We start from the raw sequence: 17,858 nt of genomic DNA on the forward strand, positions 1-17,858 counted from the left end.
TATGACAATATGGTTGACTCTCAAAAATATGAAGTGATCAAGCCAGATATAAAAGGGTAAATAAATGCTATGTGATTTTATTTATATGAACATCTACAGCAGGTAAAACTACAGTGAAAGAAGCCTATCAGTGGTTGCTTAGGTTTGGGGAGGGTGTATTAATTGCAAAGGGCAAAAGAAAACTTTTTGGGATGATGTAAATATCTTGATTGTGGTGGTCATTGCATAGGGGTATGCATTTGAAAAACTCGTAATCTATAAACTTAAAATAGATGTTTTTTCTTTTATGTACATTATACCTTAATAAAGCTTTTTAAAAGTCTGCCAACACCAAATGCTGGCAAGGATGTACAGCAGCTGAAAATTCTCACACATTTCCACTGATACTTTTAAATGATACAACTTTGGAAAACTGGTGGTTTGCTATAAAGTTAAATAACATCTATGAGCCAGCATTTTCACTCCTAGGTATTTACTTAAGAGAAATGGAAACATATTCACATAAAGGCTTGTACAAGAATATTCATAGTGGCTTTATTCATAATAGCCCACAATTGGAAACAACTCAAATGTTAATCAGTAGGATAATCAATAAGCAAATTGTAATATGGTCACATAGTAGAATAATACTCTGCAATTAAAAAGAATGAATTACTGATGTATGAAACAACATAGTGGAATAAAAAGTATTAAGTGGAAGAATGCATAAAGTATGATTCCATTTATGTGACATTTAACAGATAAAACTAAATTATGGTGATAGAAATCTAGCATTTGTTACCTAAGAATATAGGGTTTGACTAGAAGAGGCACAAGGTGACTTACTGGGAGTGGTAAATATGTTTTGTGTCTTAATTGTGGTGGTGGTTACATGAGTATATATTTATTAAAGCTCACTGAATTGTATACTTTAGATCTGTACATTTGCTTGTGTTACTGTTTAATATTCTAAAGATCAGATAATTAGAATATTTTGGCATTTTTTTTCTAAATTATTTGATGGTGCTCAGAATCATGTAAGGGCCAGTAGAGACAGAAAAAGAAGGCTACTGTTTGAGTAATATAATTAGCTTATAGAAGAAAAGACAATGTGTCATACATAAGCACAATCTATTTTACTCAAACGGCAGTGCAGAAAAAGAATAAGAGCACAAACTTCATAACCAAACTAAGTTCAAATCCTGGTTCTACCACTTGTGATCTTAAACAATTTAACTTCCTCTGTGTTACTCCTTTCTGGTTTGTAAAATTTGAAACTTAAGGTTGTAAAAACTAAAAAAGTTACTACATGCCAAGTGCTTAGAATGGCTGGTATATTACATAGTAAGGATTCATGTATTATTTGCTATTCTTATTTATTTACTTTTCATTTCTTCTTAATTTTTTTATTTTTGCATCTATCTCCTTATTGTTATTGGTTATAAAGTTCTGGCAGGTATATAAAACAATGTATTTACTTCTTCACACTCTGATGCCTTCACTCTTCTACCTAAAGCTCTCAAAAAGCAATTTCTCCTTTTTACCTTGCTAGCTCCTACTTATTGCAAGATTGTTCAGGCTACAATTCCTCCAGGAAGCTTTCCCTGGCTGCTAAATCAAATACACCTTTTCTTTGTTCCCCCAACATTCTCTATTCACTTTCATGGGTATGCAGATCATTTGTCTTATGGTTTTCTTTAGTGTTTCTCTTGCTACACAGTAGGCTTTGTGAAGTCAGATATAATTTGTTTTTTTCTTTGTGCTTAAATCCTTGTCTGGTACAGGGTAGTAGTCAATTCATCCTTGACTAAATGCATGAACACCATAAAAGTCTCCTGTTACATGTTTCTGTTTGATAGCTATGAATTAAAATAATGTCCATTCATTTATTTTTACCAACTTTGACTTTCAGATTTTTCTTCTTGGGATTATCCTGCTTCCAATTCGTGTCTTATTGGTTGCTTTAATTTTATTACTTGCATGGCCATTTGCTGCAGTTTCAACAGTATGCTGTCCTGAAAAGCTGACCCACCCAGTAACTGGTTGGAGGAGGTAAGAAATGATTTTGTCCAAAATATTAGGACATAATATTAAATTAACATATATTAAATCAATGTAAAAAGAGTTCATCATAGTCAGTGATTTTATCTGTCTACTCAATAATAAATTTTACAGTTTTATCAGCCTACTCAATAATAAATAATTTATTTTTATTTCTCATATGAAATATGTAGAAAGTACTGCCCAAATGCCAACTACATTATGATAATCTCCTAAAAGTTGTAATTTCCTGATGTTAAAATATTTTGTTTTCTGAGTTACTGCCAAATGCGATACATCCCTAGTTCAGAAAGATACCCAACTACTGTACTTGAAATCACTGAAGCTACAAAATACCTTGCTCTCTTCTGTTCTTCCTCAGTTTTCACATTTGCTTTTCTCCCTCTACAGCTTTCTGCAGTGGCATAAGTGGATTAGTTATATTATTTTTATTAATTACTTTAGTAGTAATTTCTATTATAACAATTATTAATAATAATTATTAACCAATATAGTCTAGTTATTTTAAACATTAGCATGAGGCAGAATGGAACTGCTTTTCAGGCATTATCTAATTAAGATGGTAATAGAGGAGAAACTGATCATGAGTTAACAAAGCTACTGGTAAAAGTTTATTTTTATTGAACAGAACCAAATTGTTGTGATCTGTATGCCTTAAAAGTGCAGCCTCTTATGTGGACTCCACGGATTCCATGTGAATTCCAAATCTGTACATGGGTTTTAGGGCATTGTCAAACTCTTTGAAATTGTTGCACGCAAGGATATTTTTGTATTTAAATCTCAAATGTGAATGCATCCTCCAAAAATTTTGAGAAAGACTGTTATAGAAACTTTTAAAGAAATATGTAGTTTGCTGTTCAGTTCACGTTCCAGTGAACAAATGTCACTATCAAAGTGGAAATGGATTCAATGCTGGCAATGCCCCAGAGAACTCTCAGTTCTTGCAAATCATACTCCTTTGTTTTATAACTCAAGGTTGTGTAGTATAAAACAATGCTTCAAGGGATGTTTTTATGACTCACCAATTCTTTTCAGATTACCTCTTTGGTTTTTATTGTCAGTGGCTTATGAAAACTTAGGATGATAGAAGGAATAGTCTAAGTAATCCAGACAATAGATATAATAAATGTCAGAAAAGAAAGTTTTACTTTTGTCAATTAAAGCAGTATCTCTTTCTCCTCTCAAACAGGTAATGTCGAAGTTATTATGTGGGACCAGACTTAGAGCCATTCTTTAAATATGTTAAATAGGAGTGTTTAATGGCTCGGAATATGGGATAAATATAGTTATCAGAAGCTACATCACTATGGATAAAAAATAAGAGGTGTGAAAATTTGATAAAGGAATATACTTCGTCTCATTACATTAGTAGAAATCTCATCTCTAAACTAAAGGAGAAGAAAGGGAGGTACAGTTTCTGTGCCCTCTGGAAAAGTATTGTGGTTTTCTTTATCTCCTTCTTGTGAAATAAAAGTCACAGAAACTTCTTTGGAGCTAGTTGCTAATAGCTCCTCGCTATATTATTACAAAAATGTGGAGAGAATTAGAGGAGAATCCTATTTTTAAAAGCTGAAGGCCGGGCGCGGTGGCTCACGCCTGTAATCCCAGCACTTTGGGAGGCCGAGGTGGGTGGATCATGAGGTCAGGAGATTGAGACCATCCTGGCTAACACGATGAAACCCCGTCTCTACTAAAAATACAAAAAAATCAGCCGGGCGTGGTGGCGGGCGCCTGTAGTCCCAGCTACCCCGGAGGCTGAGGCAGGAGAATGGCGTGAACCCAGGAGGCGGAGCTTGCAGTGAGCCGAGATCACGCCACTGCACTCCAGCCTGGGCGACAGAGCAAGACTCGTCTCAAAAAAAAGAAAAAAACAAAAAAGAGCTGAAGCAGGCAGATCACTTGAGGTCAGGAGTTCAAGACCAGCCTGACCAGCGTGGTGAAACCCCATCTCTACTAAAAAATACAAAAATTAGGCCTGGTGGTGGACGCCTGTACTCCCAGCTACTCGAGAGGCTGAGGCAGGAGACTCACTTGTACCTGGGAGGCAGAGGTTGCAGTGAACCAAGATTGTGCCACTGCACTCCAGCCTGGGCACCAGAGAAAAACTCCGTCTCCAAAAAAAAAAAAAAAAAAAAAACTCTCATTAGATACCTCCTGGATGATGTACATATTTTATTTTTCATAAAAAGCTATGTGCTTATTCACATACCAAGATATCCCTCCTGTGTTTGCACTTCTAGGAATACATTTTTGTTTCCCTGCTTAACTGGATCTTACTTGTCTTGTGTGTCTGGCATAGTTCCTGACACAGTTTGATAAATTAACTAATCTATAATGTCAGAATCTTTTTTAAAGGTTTTTTAAAAAAGTAGTTTCTGGAATTGCTTAAGTGCATCTCTGTTCCAGGGAAGTGAGATGATGAACTCACTTCTGATGATTGTTAATGATATCTAAAAACTGTAACAATACGGATTACAAGACTTTTTAAAAAAATTCCTAAAATAATTCTGAGAACAGTTTCAGTGTGACAGTTCCAAAAGTGTTTTAGGAGATAGTAGCATCTTCATTACACAAATGTGGATTCCCAAGATAACCACTTTGAAGGACAGTACTGATTTGGATATCTCAGTAGGGGATGTGTGTTGAAAATTCATTTTTAACACTTTATAGTCTCAGAATGATGGAGCAGTTTCTTAGCCACACATATCTTTGGGCAAATTACTTCTCTGTGCCTCAGTTTTCTCATCTATAAAACGGGAGTAATAATTTCAAAATACCTACTTCAAAAGATTAGGCTGAGGATTAAAGAGATTAATCTGTATGTAAAGCATTTAGAATAGTGTCTAGCACCTGGCAGAAAGAGCTCCATGTAAGTGTTAGCTATTATTCTCCTCAGCTCATATTTTCATATGAAATACTCTGACATATTTTGGTTTTCTTATTGTATTATAGAGTAAAACCTTGCTGCTAGCTTTAATTAACAAAGCTAATTATGTCTTTTCTATATTTTCAAAGAAAAATTACTCAAACAGCTTTGAAATTTCTGGGTCGTGCTATGTTCTTTTCAATGGGATTTATAGTTTCTGTAAAAGGAAGGATTGCAAGTCCTTTGGAAGCACCGGTTTTTGTTGCTGCCCCTCATTCAACATTCTTTGATGGAATTGCCTGTGTTGTAGCTGGGTTACCTTCTATGGTATCTCGAAATGAGAATGCACAAGTCCCTCTGATTGGCAGTAAGTACTTGTAAGGTAACGTAGATAAAATATTTTCATGCTTATGCTTTAAATTAAAATAATCATATATAGTTTATTGATAAACTTTTTAAAAAGTTTAAACATTTCAAACGTATTTACTTTATTGTAATAAGTTACTACATGGAAATAGTATATTTATGAAAAAAGATTAGACTTCCCTTTTATAGCTTCATAACTCTTTAAAACTTTTTATCACTATATCATTATGTCTTTCTGTTCTTGTGTATAGCCAGAAAGACTAGTTTTCAGATACTACTCATGCCTGATTTGAGAGAATTTAACCCATGTTTGATTTGAGAGAATCTGTGAAAACACAGGTATATGCTGTTTCATGAATTTATCTTCAGGATGTTAGGCTGCTAAATGCAGTAAGTGATTTCTCCTCACTCTGTTTTCTTCATTATTGCCCCCCAAATCTCCATGAGGGACCTATGTGTAGCTCTTGGAAAATTATGATGTGGAACAATAGGTACTTCCTGCCATAAAAAATAATGACGCAAGTGAAGTGTTTTTCCTACCACATGCTTTGGTCTCCCTCAAGAATTGTCTCCAAGTAACTACTCCCTGTTGTCCCAAGGTTATTGCAAACATCAGATGATGAGAGAGTGTGAAAGTTCCCTGATGTTGCCTCAGTGCTCTGGAAAAGTAATAGTAGTTCTTGCAGCTTTGTCATTCAGCTAAGACACTTTTTTTTTTTTTTTTTTTTAATGTAACTTCCATGCTTTGTGTAATGTGGCTTTTTCCTGAAAAATTGTGTAGCAATAGATTTTTGGTAAATTGAAGTTGATTTTTCATGTGCTAGGAAGCTATTTCAAAAAAATGTTGTGCTGAAAATTGCAGTATTATGAGTAATGGTTACTCCTACTTATGTGTACTATGAATTCACTTTTCAAGGTATTCCTAAAGTAAAACAATAATCTTGTAGCATGTTCCAAAGGTTTAATGTCAACTGAGGAAGAAGACCTTTAGGAGACCTTTAGGGAGAAAATTATATTTGCTTTCTTTTGTATTTTTGCTGCTTACTTCTGTTAAATTAATAAAATGTGTTTAGTTGTAAATATCCACTTCTCCTTTCAAAATTAGAAGCTAAGTTCTAATAAATTGTTTTTGAATGGTTCTCTTTGATTTGCTCATTTAAATTTTCCGTACAATGTGTTATATATCCAGCATTATTGCTGTGGTTGCTTTAGCAAAAAAATGGCTTGCCTGTGACTTTTCATTTGTTTTAAAGGAATGTTACGGGCTGTGCAACCAATTTTGGTGTCCCGTGTAGATCCAGATTCCCGAAAAAACACAATAAATGAAATAATAAAGCGAACAACATCAGGAGGAGAATGGCCCCAGGTAAAACATGGTAGATGTTAATTTAAACATATTGGGAGTTTGTTAATTGTATGTCTGTAGACTTATTCATTTGGATCCGCAGATATTGCTATCTGTGGACACCTATACTAGGTATCTTTAGCATAATAAGTGCAGAATAAATACAGTAGCAAGTATTAAGAAGTCCTCTTCCCCATGAGATACTCCATGGAATTAAATGTATCATTCTTTTTTATTCTCCAAACTCTTTGAAGCAATTTTCTCTTTGTGTTATAAAAATTTGATTCTCTAACTCTAAATTTAATTACCACTTTAAAGATGAGATAGGAAATACCTTAGTATCTATTACCATTATACTAAAGTGTCTCCTATTTCATGTTTTAGAAGCTTAATTATATAAGCTCAGTTATACTCAATATTGTGGTGGGTAATTGATTAAGATCTTTAATCTCACCTGAGGTATATTTAGATAGTGCTTTTCAGTTCAAGGGGCATATCAAAATCACCTGTAGAACTGTTTTTCAAACTTTACCATCTCACCACCCCCTTCCCTTGAATGCGGGGGTTGAGGGGGGTAACATTTACTGCAAAATAAGCCAAGGGTGATTCTAATAGGAACCCCTTTATCTTTGCCCAGTTGAAAACAACTCATCTCTAGCAGACTAATAGTCCTACAGTTATCTGGCCACACATGATGACATGAAGATGTTAAAGTCCAAGAGAAAGTACGTGACCAAACAGGTTGTTTTAGAAACCAAGGCATGGAAGGAATGATTAAAAAGAGAATTGAGAATAGGTGGCATTGGGAGTAGGGTTTGATTTTTCTCTGTGGATCCAAAGAATATATCTAGCAGTGGTAGGTGGGAGATAACAAATAGATAAATTTCAGCTCATTTTGCTCATCTTGAGGAAGAACTTTCTGTCCAAAAGTGGAATGGTCTATGTGGAATCCTTTTCTAGAATTTTCAGGCATTGGCTGAACTACCACTATTGTAGAAAGAATTAAAGCCTTAGAGATGCTAGATGACTTTTATGGCCCCTTCCAGCTCTGAGATTTTACAATTCACTGTATATCCATTAATTGTTAGTAGTTTAGTTGTTGAATTTTCACTGAATAAAATATATTTGATATTGTATCCCATTGTTATAGGAAACCCACTTTTAAATTGGAAAATGGAATTATATCTATTCATAATTTTTATTTTATAAATAACCTGTTATTGTGGCAATGTAGCCCAATAATGTTTTCCCTATCTAATTATCATAAAAACACTTTGCTAACTGCTGTGAGTGCAGGATTTTACTTTATTTTATTCACTTAGCAATTTATTCATGGCTAAATTTTAAAAGCATCAGAAAATTAAGTTGCTATTTTACTTAGTTAATGGGGAAGCTAACATGCTGCTTATCTTTTACTTTGAAAACATGAAGTATGTTAAAAGCTAAAAACACTGCCTCAAAAAGAAAAAAGATATTAAGTTGTATTCCACATGTCAACTAATTCAAGTAAACATAAAGCACATTGTACACATATCTTTTTTCCTTTGTCCTCAAGACATGCCTGAACTATATGTTGTGGGGGTAAATATTAATGGGAAAACTGAAACAAAATTGGAAATTATTTGGTTAAGCATATATAGCAGAAGAAAGAATTTAATGTAGCCTAATGCACACTTTGACCATGAATTATGCTCTACATCTTTTAAGTTTATTCAGATCATTAGTTTTATCATTAAGAGACATTTGTTAAAACTTAAATCCATTTTCTAATTAAATTAATAGACAACACTTTCTTTACAAGAAAATTGAATAATCTGATGGTAGCTTTCATTAGAATCAAGTGTTAGCCTTTTATTTCATTTTTGTTTTTGAAGCATTGGCAGCTGTTTGTGAAGTCATAAGAAAGCAAGTAAAGAGGTAATTTATTAATTAGATTGAAATATTAAATCTATTCCTTTTTTCCCAAGATACTAGTTTTCCCAGAAGGTACTTGTACTAATCGTTCCTGTTTGATTACTTTTAAACCAGGTGAGAAAAATTAAATTATGTATTCTAACAAAGTAATATGGAAGATTTCGCAAATGATTTTATAGAAATACACAAAATAACTCTTGAGCTTGCTCTGAACAATTTTTTCTTTTCTGATTGCAACTTTTTAACACTGTGGATCCACAGAACTTACTGCTTTGCTTTCTCTTTTGGTGTCATAATTCCTCTCCCCTTGGAGTGTCCACTCCATGCATGTATGCTTAGGATGTGTGGCTGTGTGTATGTTTGGGAACCCTCACAGACACGTGAGGTTCTATGCCATCAAGTAGAAAACCTATCTCATTATCATTAGAATGTCTTCAGTTGCTTTCTGAGGTTCATTTCTTTTTTAACATTAGAAGTCAGTGAATGCAGCTTTCATTATAATTTGTAATACTTTAAAATGTTTTTGTATTAGCTGCTAGAATGCTCAGCAGCAAAGTTATGACTCACTTCTAGCAAGTATGGTAGTTCTTGCTTCAAGCATTTGGTTTCATGTAGGCGTTCTTATTTTTTCTTTGTCTCGATTTTATCATTACTTAAAAAATTCTGTTGAATATTAACACTTGGAAAATGAAAAAAAGTGGAGAAATAAATCAGTGAATAAACAAATATTTTAAGTGGCATAGGCACAGTATTTAATATTTTGCTTCAGTAGTTCTTAATTCAAAAAAAATCCCTCATTTTGGTAAGTACTAGGGATTTATCAACATTAAGCAAACGATTTCTGTTATACATACTCTTAAAATATTCAGTCTATTTATACTATTTATTAATTTTGTCTTTATCATAAAACTTTTATTCGCATAAAAACACATTATAAAATTTCAACATTGTTGCAGGAGCCTTCATTCCAGGAGTTCCAGTGCAGCCAGTCCTCCTCAGATACCCAAACAAGCTGGTAAGCATAGTATTTCACCACAGGAAGAATTTCAGTATTCCAAGTAGCACAGATTCTCTGGAACCCCTTTTAATATATAAATAAGGCTGTGAACAGATAAATGGTGGAAGCAAATGGGAGAGCTCATTCTGCTCACCACATCTAGTTTTTAAAATTTTGCAAGATAGGCACATATCCATTGATACTAATATTAAATATTATTTTGCTATTACTGAACTTCAGGAAGATATTTTCTTAGCCTCTACTCTGTTGTCACCATGTTGGTGTGATTAATTCCCAGATTAGGGTCTCATTAGAATGAATAGTTACAAATTTGTGATTTTCATTAACTCTAGAAGGAAATTTTTCTTGATTCAGGGTTCATTGCTATTGAAGAAGTATTGAAATAGCAGGATAAATATGGAAGAGGCTTGGTCTTTCATTATTGCCTCAGTACTTACTAATTGTGTGAGCCTTGGTAATAAGTAGCTTAATTAAATAAGAAAACACCTGAGAAAACTTAACATCTTTTTTTGTTTGTTTTTTGGGTTTTTTTGTTTTTTTGAGACAGTCTTGCTCTGTCATCCAGGCTGGAGTACAATGGTGCGATCTTGGCTTACTATAACCTCCACTTCCTGGGTTCAAGTGATTCTCTCTCCTTTCTCAGCCTCCCGAGTAGTGGGGATTACAGGCGTGTGCCACCATGCCCAGCTAATTTTTGAATTTTTAATAGATACAGGGCTTCACCATGTTGGCCAGGCTGGTCTTGAACTCCTGACCTCAAGTGATCCACCTGTCTTGGCCTCTCAAAGTGCTGGGATTACAGGCATAAGCCACCGCGCCTGGCCTAACTTAACATCTTATATAAAGTCCAGAGTTGATTCAGGAAGTAGTCTCTTCTGTTCCAGTTGGATACATTGTTGTCTTCTAGATATTGATTGTACCACCATTTTCCTAGAGAAAGATTTTTGAGGGGATGTTTTGGTTCTGAGAGGAACTTTCTTTATGAGAGAATTTATATTAAATGCCAGGATATAATTATTAGTTATCTCTACTATGTAAGTTTAAGGGTTATTGATCAAATCAGTTTTGTATTTAGAGGCTGGTTTTTCAACCTTGGACATCTATGGTTAAAAAAAGAATTAAAATCTATAAAACTTTTATTCATTGTACTTCTGCCTATAGGTTTGATTTATTGTGTTCCTATTATTTTATTTCCCCCAAATAAGCTTTTTTTTTGAAAACTGATATATTCTGAGTTTTTTGTAAGCAAATTAATTATCCAGATATATTCATATTAGGAGAAAACTGGCTAAGCATGTAAAATAGTTTTTAAAAAATTAGAGCAAGTCATTTCATCAAAAGTTGTTAACATTAGGATGATCTTTGCTATGCAGATATGTAATCCAAGAATTCATAGGTCAGTTCACTGTTCTTTAATAATAATGTATTTATTTTACTTCTCAACATGTTGCTTTTAGTTTCAGAAAAAAATAAATGAATCCCCATATTAAAATAAGATCTTTATTTTATTTAGTGTTTTTCCTCCAGACTAACAGCTAAAATAATTTTGTTATTATAGGATACTGTGACCTGGACATGGCAAGGATATACATTGTAAGTCACTTATGTCCATTATTAGTTTATATACATTTTATTTTAGTGAAGAAAAAGAAAGATCATTTATTCATTCTTTTAAAAAGTGTTATTTTAAATTCTTATTATATTTAAAAACATAAAGATTTCTGATCAGAGCCCTAAGTCTTATAACTGATAAGTCTCTGTAGAGAGCATCACTGTCTTGCACTATCTTGACCACTAACCCCTCAAGTCCCCTGTATGCAAAATTCTAGTCATCTGTCTCATTCAAATGGGTCTCAAGTGTTTGTCTGCTAGTTTGTAAGTGACCTAGTTTGCATCATAGTTAGCTTTAATTTTGCAGTTTTATTTCCATTGCAGATTTGGCATTATCCAATGTCTCTATCCTTACTTACTATGTTGGTTTAAGCCATTCAGAAAAATTTAGTCATATGGCCTGAAATAGCTATGATGTGTCTGATATGAGTTGAAAAAATAGCTAACCAAGATTTCAGTTCTGTTGTTGCATTTGAAAAGCATTGGAATCAGCAGTTTCTATAAGCGCTTTACTTAAGAGAGAAGAGGAATACAGTTTCATTATTAAGCAAGCTGATGTGAAGTAGGCCTTTACAAAGAACAGAACATGTAGAAACTTGGTTTCTCTCAAGATCGTTTGTTTAGTTCCCTCTGAATAAGTGAGCCTGTTTAAATTTTGGTGAGAGCCATATGAAACACCTGGATTTGAAGACTTCCTTTAGGGTCTTACCCAGTTTTCATATTGTTAAGCACAAAACTCAGATAACATTGTTGATGGATAGCTGACAATCACTTGGAAATATTTAAGGAAATCATCAGTTGTCTTACACATTGTAGGCTTTTTTTAGATACCTTCAGCGTAATCCAGCCAACTTCTGAAATCAAAACTGTGTAATTTCTCCACTTTGTATATATATACATTGCTTTGAAATAATAAATTTAAATCAGAATATGTAACTGATGGGACAATAGAATAAATATTAACACATATGAAACATTTATATTCTTGTTATGCTCCAGTCCTTGATAATTAAAGATAAGCAAACAACACCAAAAATAAAGAACATAAATTGTAAAGGATATCTAAACAGCATATTATCTTTCACTTACCAAGAAATCAATTTATTCATTTAACTAAAATACATGTTTCATGCCATTACTTATTTTGAATTCCTGATTGCTTTTAGACATGGGATAATTGGGAGAAACAGGTAGTATGAAAGTATTTGGGAAAACAAAGTGCCTTAACAATGGATGCGTAGCATACTTCCACTTCCTGAGGTGTGCCATCCTTTGGGCCTTTACAGGTTAAGTTCCTTACAGAGATAGTGATGTGGCCAACAAGACTTTTTTTGGTTGCCCAGCAGTCCAGATTAATGTGGTGATCAAATAGGAGAAAGCTTTTCTAGAAGAGTAACTGAGAATAGAAAATATAATAGACAGGTTTAGTTAATCTAGCCTTCTCAACTATGTGAGAAGAGGAAAAGGAAATTAGGACAAAGAATTCAGGAATGAAAGGGAGAAAAAATATTTCAAAAGTCAAAAAATTTTCAGGACTTTTAAACAAACACAGAATCTTTAAAAGGCACAGCTTTGTGTTGTTCAAATGTCACATTGCACCTATCTATTGCAAATCTCACGTCCACTTTTGTCTTCTCATCTACTTAATATTGTTAGCACTGTGTCTGTTACTTCTAAATCTATTTTCTCAATTGCCCTTGCTCAAAGTGCTACTCCAGATACGGATTCTAAGAAACAGATTTTATACCAAAACAAATATCCCAAGGGAAAGGAGACTTGGAATAAACTTAGAGAAGTTTTGTATCAGTCTAAGAAGTATTTGGTCTGTCTGTAGGGTGGACAAGACAGGTTAGATTTTATGTGTGGTTTCATATTTTGTACAGTATTCAGAATTTTCAGAATAGAATATGCATCTATTAAAGTAATTGAATTCTACAACTCCATTTAAATAATTAAAAACAATTTATGCAAGATAGTGTGGATTGACTTTAGAGTTTATAGATAGTAAAAAATATTTTTCTTTCAAATGGAAGACTTGTGAACTGACACATTAACAATTTATAATTAATTATGAAAGTGATATATCTACTTTCTAAATTCTTTCTTTTAACTAAATTCTTAAGCTCCTAAATTCCTTAAATAAGTCGCCTCAGGTAATTTTTACAGATAAATTATATTTTAATTTCTTAACAGTGAAAGGAGATTGGTTGGTTCTTTTCTTAAATGTGTAGTTTAATCCATTCTGCCTGGTTTCTGGGTCAATTGTCTAATGAGACTAAACTAAAAATCCAGTAGAAATCTTATCCAGAGGGTCTAAATATGTACTGGAAAGCTATAAGTAGGAACAGCTCTTTCAAACATTTTCTTTGAGAGGGTTGCTTAACTACTTTGAAGACAGCCTTTGCCTGCCTTTACAATGAAATTTGAAACTTTCTAGATTTCCTCATGACTAGAACATTTATTAATAACTGGGACAATTTTGATAAAGCTTCCGCTTTTACAGAAAGGCCCATTGATTTAATGTCAAAAAAGAGTTCAGAAATATAATGATCTACCTAGGAGTTTTCTTATAAACAGATTTACGTACCTTAAAATGTGGCCTTGGGTATATTCTCTAGGGACTTGGGCTTTTGAGTCTGTGTTGTCAAGGAAACTTCAAATTTGTGGTTTAGTCTGTTGAGCTGAGGGTCTGACTCAAATACGTATTTGGTATTCATTTGGTGATTTAACTTTTGAATAATAATTGTCAAGAATACTTGTCTAAGCTGGGCACAGTGGTTCACACCTGTAGTCTCAGCTACTTGGGAGGCTGAAGTGGGAGGCTCACCTGAGCCCAGGAGGTTGAGGCTGCAGTGAGCCTTGATTATGCCACTGTACTCCAGACTGGGTGACAGAGTAAGACCCTGTCTCAAAAAAAAAAAAAAAAAGATTAGTTGTCTAGGCCCAAAAAGTGTTATAGCTGCAGTGTAGCATTTATAAATGCAAAATATGTGTGAAGTGTGATGTGGGGGTATTTTTGTATAAAGAAATGGTTGTTGAATAATGTAAGGTGATACTTGCATTACTGTATAAAAATAGCCTTTTCTTTTTTCTCTTCAGCATTCAGCTTTGCATGCTTACTTTCTGCCAGCTCTTCACAAAGGTAGAAGTTGAGGTAAGTCATTCAAAATGTAGCCTTGGAACTTGAGATTTGGCCTTGCCTTTAATTTTGAACTTCTAGTCTAGAGAGACCAGATATAAAGGTCCATCACCCATAACATAAACCCTGGTGTTTTACAAATTGTGTATATAAACCTAGCCTGTCAGTCAGATTTAGCCCTTGAAATCATGTTAGAAAACACCTCTAGATTCTGAAACATGTAACCACCCCACCCTGGCTGGCCAGAGGGGCATCACCTTGCTCTCATCTTTTTACTCCTTTAATGCTGACACCTGCCAAATTGAATGATATATTTTCACATCCTGACAAAAGGAGCTGACCATAGCTGATAGAGCCCCATACCTCTTTACAGAAAATATTTTATGAAAGCTAAGAGATGCTACTTGGGGTCAAGGGGAGAGACATAGAGGTCAGAAGACTTCACTGTGAAATCACCCTGCACATGAAAAGTCCAAGGAAATTCTGTCCGGGAGGCAGCACATATTATCATTCACCGGACAGTCTTTTGGTTTGAGTTACAGTGGCAGGTAGTGAGAGAGGAGTTATTATAACATTCTGAAAATTTCGACCAGGTTTTTAAGGCTCTAAAGGTTGGTTCCAGAGCTGTTCTTAGTTTCTAGATATGATGTAGAATGGACCCCTGAATTCAGAATCCAGTGGGTTTTAGCAATACCCTCAGGTAGTCTCTGAAGAGAGACGGTTTGATCATGGGTCTCCTGGATTTTCTAAATGCATCCATGGATTGTGTAATGAAAACCTTAAGTTTGCCTGTGTCATACAGAGTTCTGAGTGGGGTCTAGTGCCTAAGTGACAGGACTGTGGAATTTAATTCACAAGAATACTATTTTGCTCTGTTGGATAGCTTAGTGATTTGGCCATTTAGAGATTGTTAGCAATACCAAATGATTTAGGAGGGCAAATTACATTTCAGAATGAGTTTAGTGAAATTTTCTTGAGATTTGCATGTTTTCTGCCTGTCTTGAAAATATCTGTTTATTAATTATATTTCACACCTCCCCACTTTTAAAACCAGCTCAGTATCTCTCACTGTGGCCAAAAAACAAACAAACAAACAAACAAACAAACAAACAGAAAACAAAACACACACTTGTTCTTGGGTTTTTCTTAGAGGTTCCTGGGGAACAAAAACTAATAAGTTTAGAAAGTATCAAGGTAAAGAAAATGAATTTTTTTTTTTTTCTCAAGACTACTCAGTGCCTTTGAAATGTCTGACTTACAGAACCTTTTTCTCTGGATATTTCCCGGAACCAGTGTTCTATAGAATACACTTCAGGAAGCCTTATATCATAATATTTCTAAATACTCTGAGCACTGCTCTTGCTTTTTCAATAGCTGCTAAGGTAGTCTAGGCCTGTTTTACTTTTCTAAAAAAAAAAAAGAAAACTCATACTTTAAAAAAGCCATGCTATCTTCTCTGCAAGATATTGTCTCTTCCTCTCAATGCACCCCTCTGTAGCTCAAACAAGATCTGGCAGCACATATAGAATGTACACAAAGCTGTCTTTTTTGCTGTAGCATGTCAGTGGTCAAACTGCATTACAACAGAGGTATTCAGAGTCCTCTTTTTGTTTTTTTGTCATGACCATTATTACCACATTTCCTTTCTATGTCATGGCTTTCTTTTTTTTTTCTTTCTTAAAAAAAAAAAAAAAATACAATATTTGCATTCTCCAGTCAGTTCTGAGACCTGTTAGGATCATATTTTTCTGGCAAAGAAAAAAATGTATTATTTGTTCCATAACTTCACAAATAAAATGACTTTCAGCTGCTTGAAAATAGCCGCATGGACAGAGATTTGATGAATTAGAATTGCGGTGCAGAACAAGAGGATGGGAATTTGTGGACTTCAAATTTAGTACAGATATTCTTATTTTAATTACTTTTACTTTAAATTTATGACTCCCCCTTTCACCCAGGTGACTCCTGAATACTTTATGATATTTTAATATTTTAATATTCACTGTTGGATTTAACCGAAATGTATCCCAGCAGCCCTTCAGACACTAAGTATACCATGCCCTGGCTTGAAGCTCGGTAAGAGCTGGGCCATCTCTGAGGTTCCAGCTTTTCCATTATGTCTGACGAGGCCCGGCCTGAGATTGATTTGTGGTCTCAGTACATTTAGTTGCTCCAGTTTCAATTGTTTTGGTTGTTCTCAAGTAACCCCCTTTTTTCTTTTTCTTTAAAATTGATGGAAATCCTTGCTACTATCTTATTTTAAACATGGTTTTGGAACTTCTTGAATATTAGGTAAACCTAATGTAAGATGTATTATTCAAGAATATGGTATTAATTTTATGGTTTTTCAAATGAACTTTGAATGAATTATTAAAGTGCCCTTTTAGACACTCTTGCTTTTGTGAGTCACATGACACCCCATTATGTTGACTGCCATATCCTTTAGTTTCACACGTTTCCCTCAGTAATGGTGACTACTGAACTCTTTAATTACCAAAATCATTAGATATCTAAGATGTAATGAATCTAATATTTAGGAATATTTTCTTACCACCTCTTCCCAGCCCTCTCTGCTTCCCAACATAGAAACATACAGTGTTTTTGAAAAGGTTATTATATTCTCGACTCTTGGATCTTAAAAATATAGTTAGTTCTAAACCGCATGTCCTGTGTAACTGTTCTGCTGGCATCCTTGAGCAATGATGAAGACGTCTGTCTACAGTATGGTTCTACTAAAAGCTATTCTTTGAATTGTAATGTGGCATAATGGGTGTTCTTAAAGTATCTTTTAGTCATACTTTTATTAACCAGCTACTTCACAAGTATACGTTTATAAGGATATGGCTTAGGGCATAGGGAATAAAATAGCTAGTAGGAAACATTGCAAAATGTGACATGAATTAAGAGTCTGCTAGTTTATCTCATGAGAGAGAATACATGCTAAGTCACACTATAAAGCACTAAGTGGGCCTCTGCTAGTTTATGAATGGAAACAAGTCATTTACACTGACTGTGCAGTCAGTTTCCTTCATAGGCTATATCTCAGTTTGTATTCAAAGCATGTTGACTTTAGAAGCCATCTAGTATATATTATAGATACATAAAAATTGTCTGTAGTGGGTATATTAAACATATAATAAGTCCCCCCTTATCTGTAGGGGATATGTTCCAAGACCCCCCGTGAATGCCTAAAACTGCAGAAAGTACCAAACCCTATATATACTCACTTTTTTCCTAAACATACATACCTCTGATAAAATGTAATTTATAAAATAGGCACAATAAGAGATTAACAGTGATAACTAATAATTAAATAGAACAGTTATAACAATATAGATAAGAGTTGAATGTGAACGTGGTCTTTCTCTTTCTCTCTGTCAAAATCTCATTGTACTATACTCATCCCTCTTCTCCTTGTGATGAAGAAAGGGTAGAGCAGGATGGCATGAAATTTCATCACCCTACTCAGAATGGCATGCAATTTAAACTTATGAGTTGTTTATTTCCAGACTTTTTCATGTAATGTGTTTGGACCATGGTTGACTGTTGGTAACTAAAA

The 17,858-nt window shown here is 34.1% G+C and overlaps 1 protein-coding gene across 1 annotated transcript in view; it reads left to right on the top strand.

The window, feature by feature from the left end:
* The window catches only part of LPCAT2 (lysophosphatidylcholine acyltransferase 2), a 77,648-nt gene that overhangs the window by 15,510 nt on the left and 44,280 nt on the right, over positions 1-17,858 (top strand). The window contains exons 2-8 of the mRNA XM_025369461.1: positions 1,892-2,031; positions 5,056-5,273; positions 6,526-6,638; positions 8,585-8,645; positions 9,488-9,546; positions 11,108-11,142; positions 14,260-14,314. Of these exons, the coding sequence (XP_025225246.1) occupies positions 1,892-2,031; positions 5,056-5,273; positions 6,526-6,638; positions 8,585-8,645; positions 9,488-9,546; positions 11,108-11,142; positions 14,260-14,314 (681 nt within the window). The remainder of the gene's footprint in view (positions 1-1,891; positions 2,032-5,055; positions 5,274-6,525; positions 6,639-8,584; positions 8,646-9,487; positions 9,547-11,107; positions 11,143-14,259; positions 14,315-17,858) is intronic.

This window comes from Theropithecus gelada, chromosome 20, assembly GCF_003255815.1.
Source record: "Theropithecus gelada isolate Dixy chromosome 20, Tgel_1.0, whole genome shotgun sequence".
In the NCBI taxonomy this organism is placed as follows: domain Eukaryota; kingdom Metazoa; phylum Chordata; class Mammalia; order Primates; family Cercopithecidae; genus Theropithecus; species Theropithecus gelada.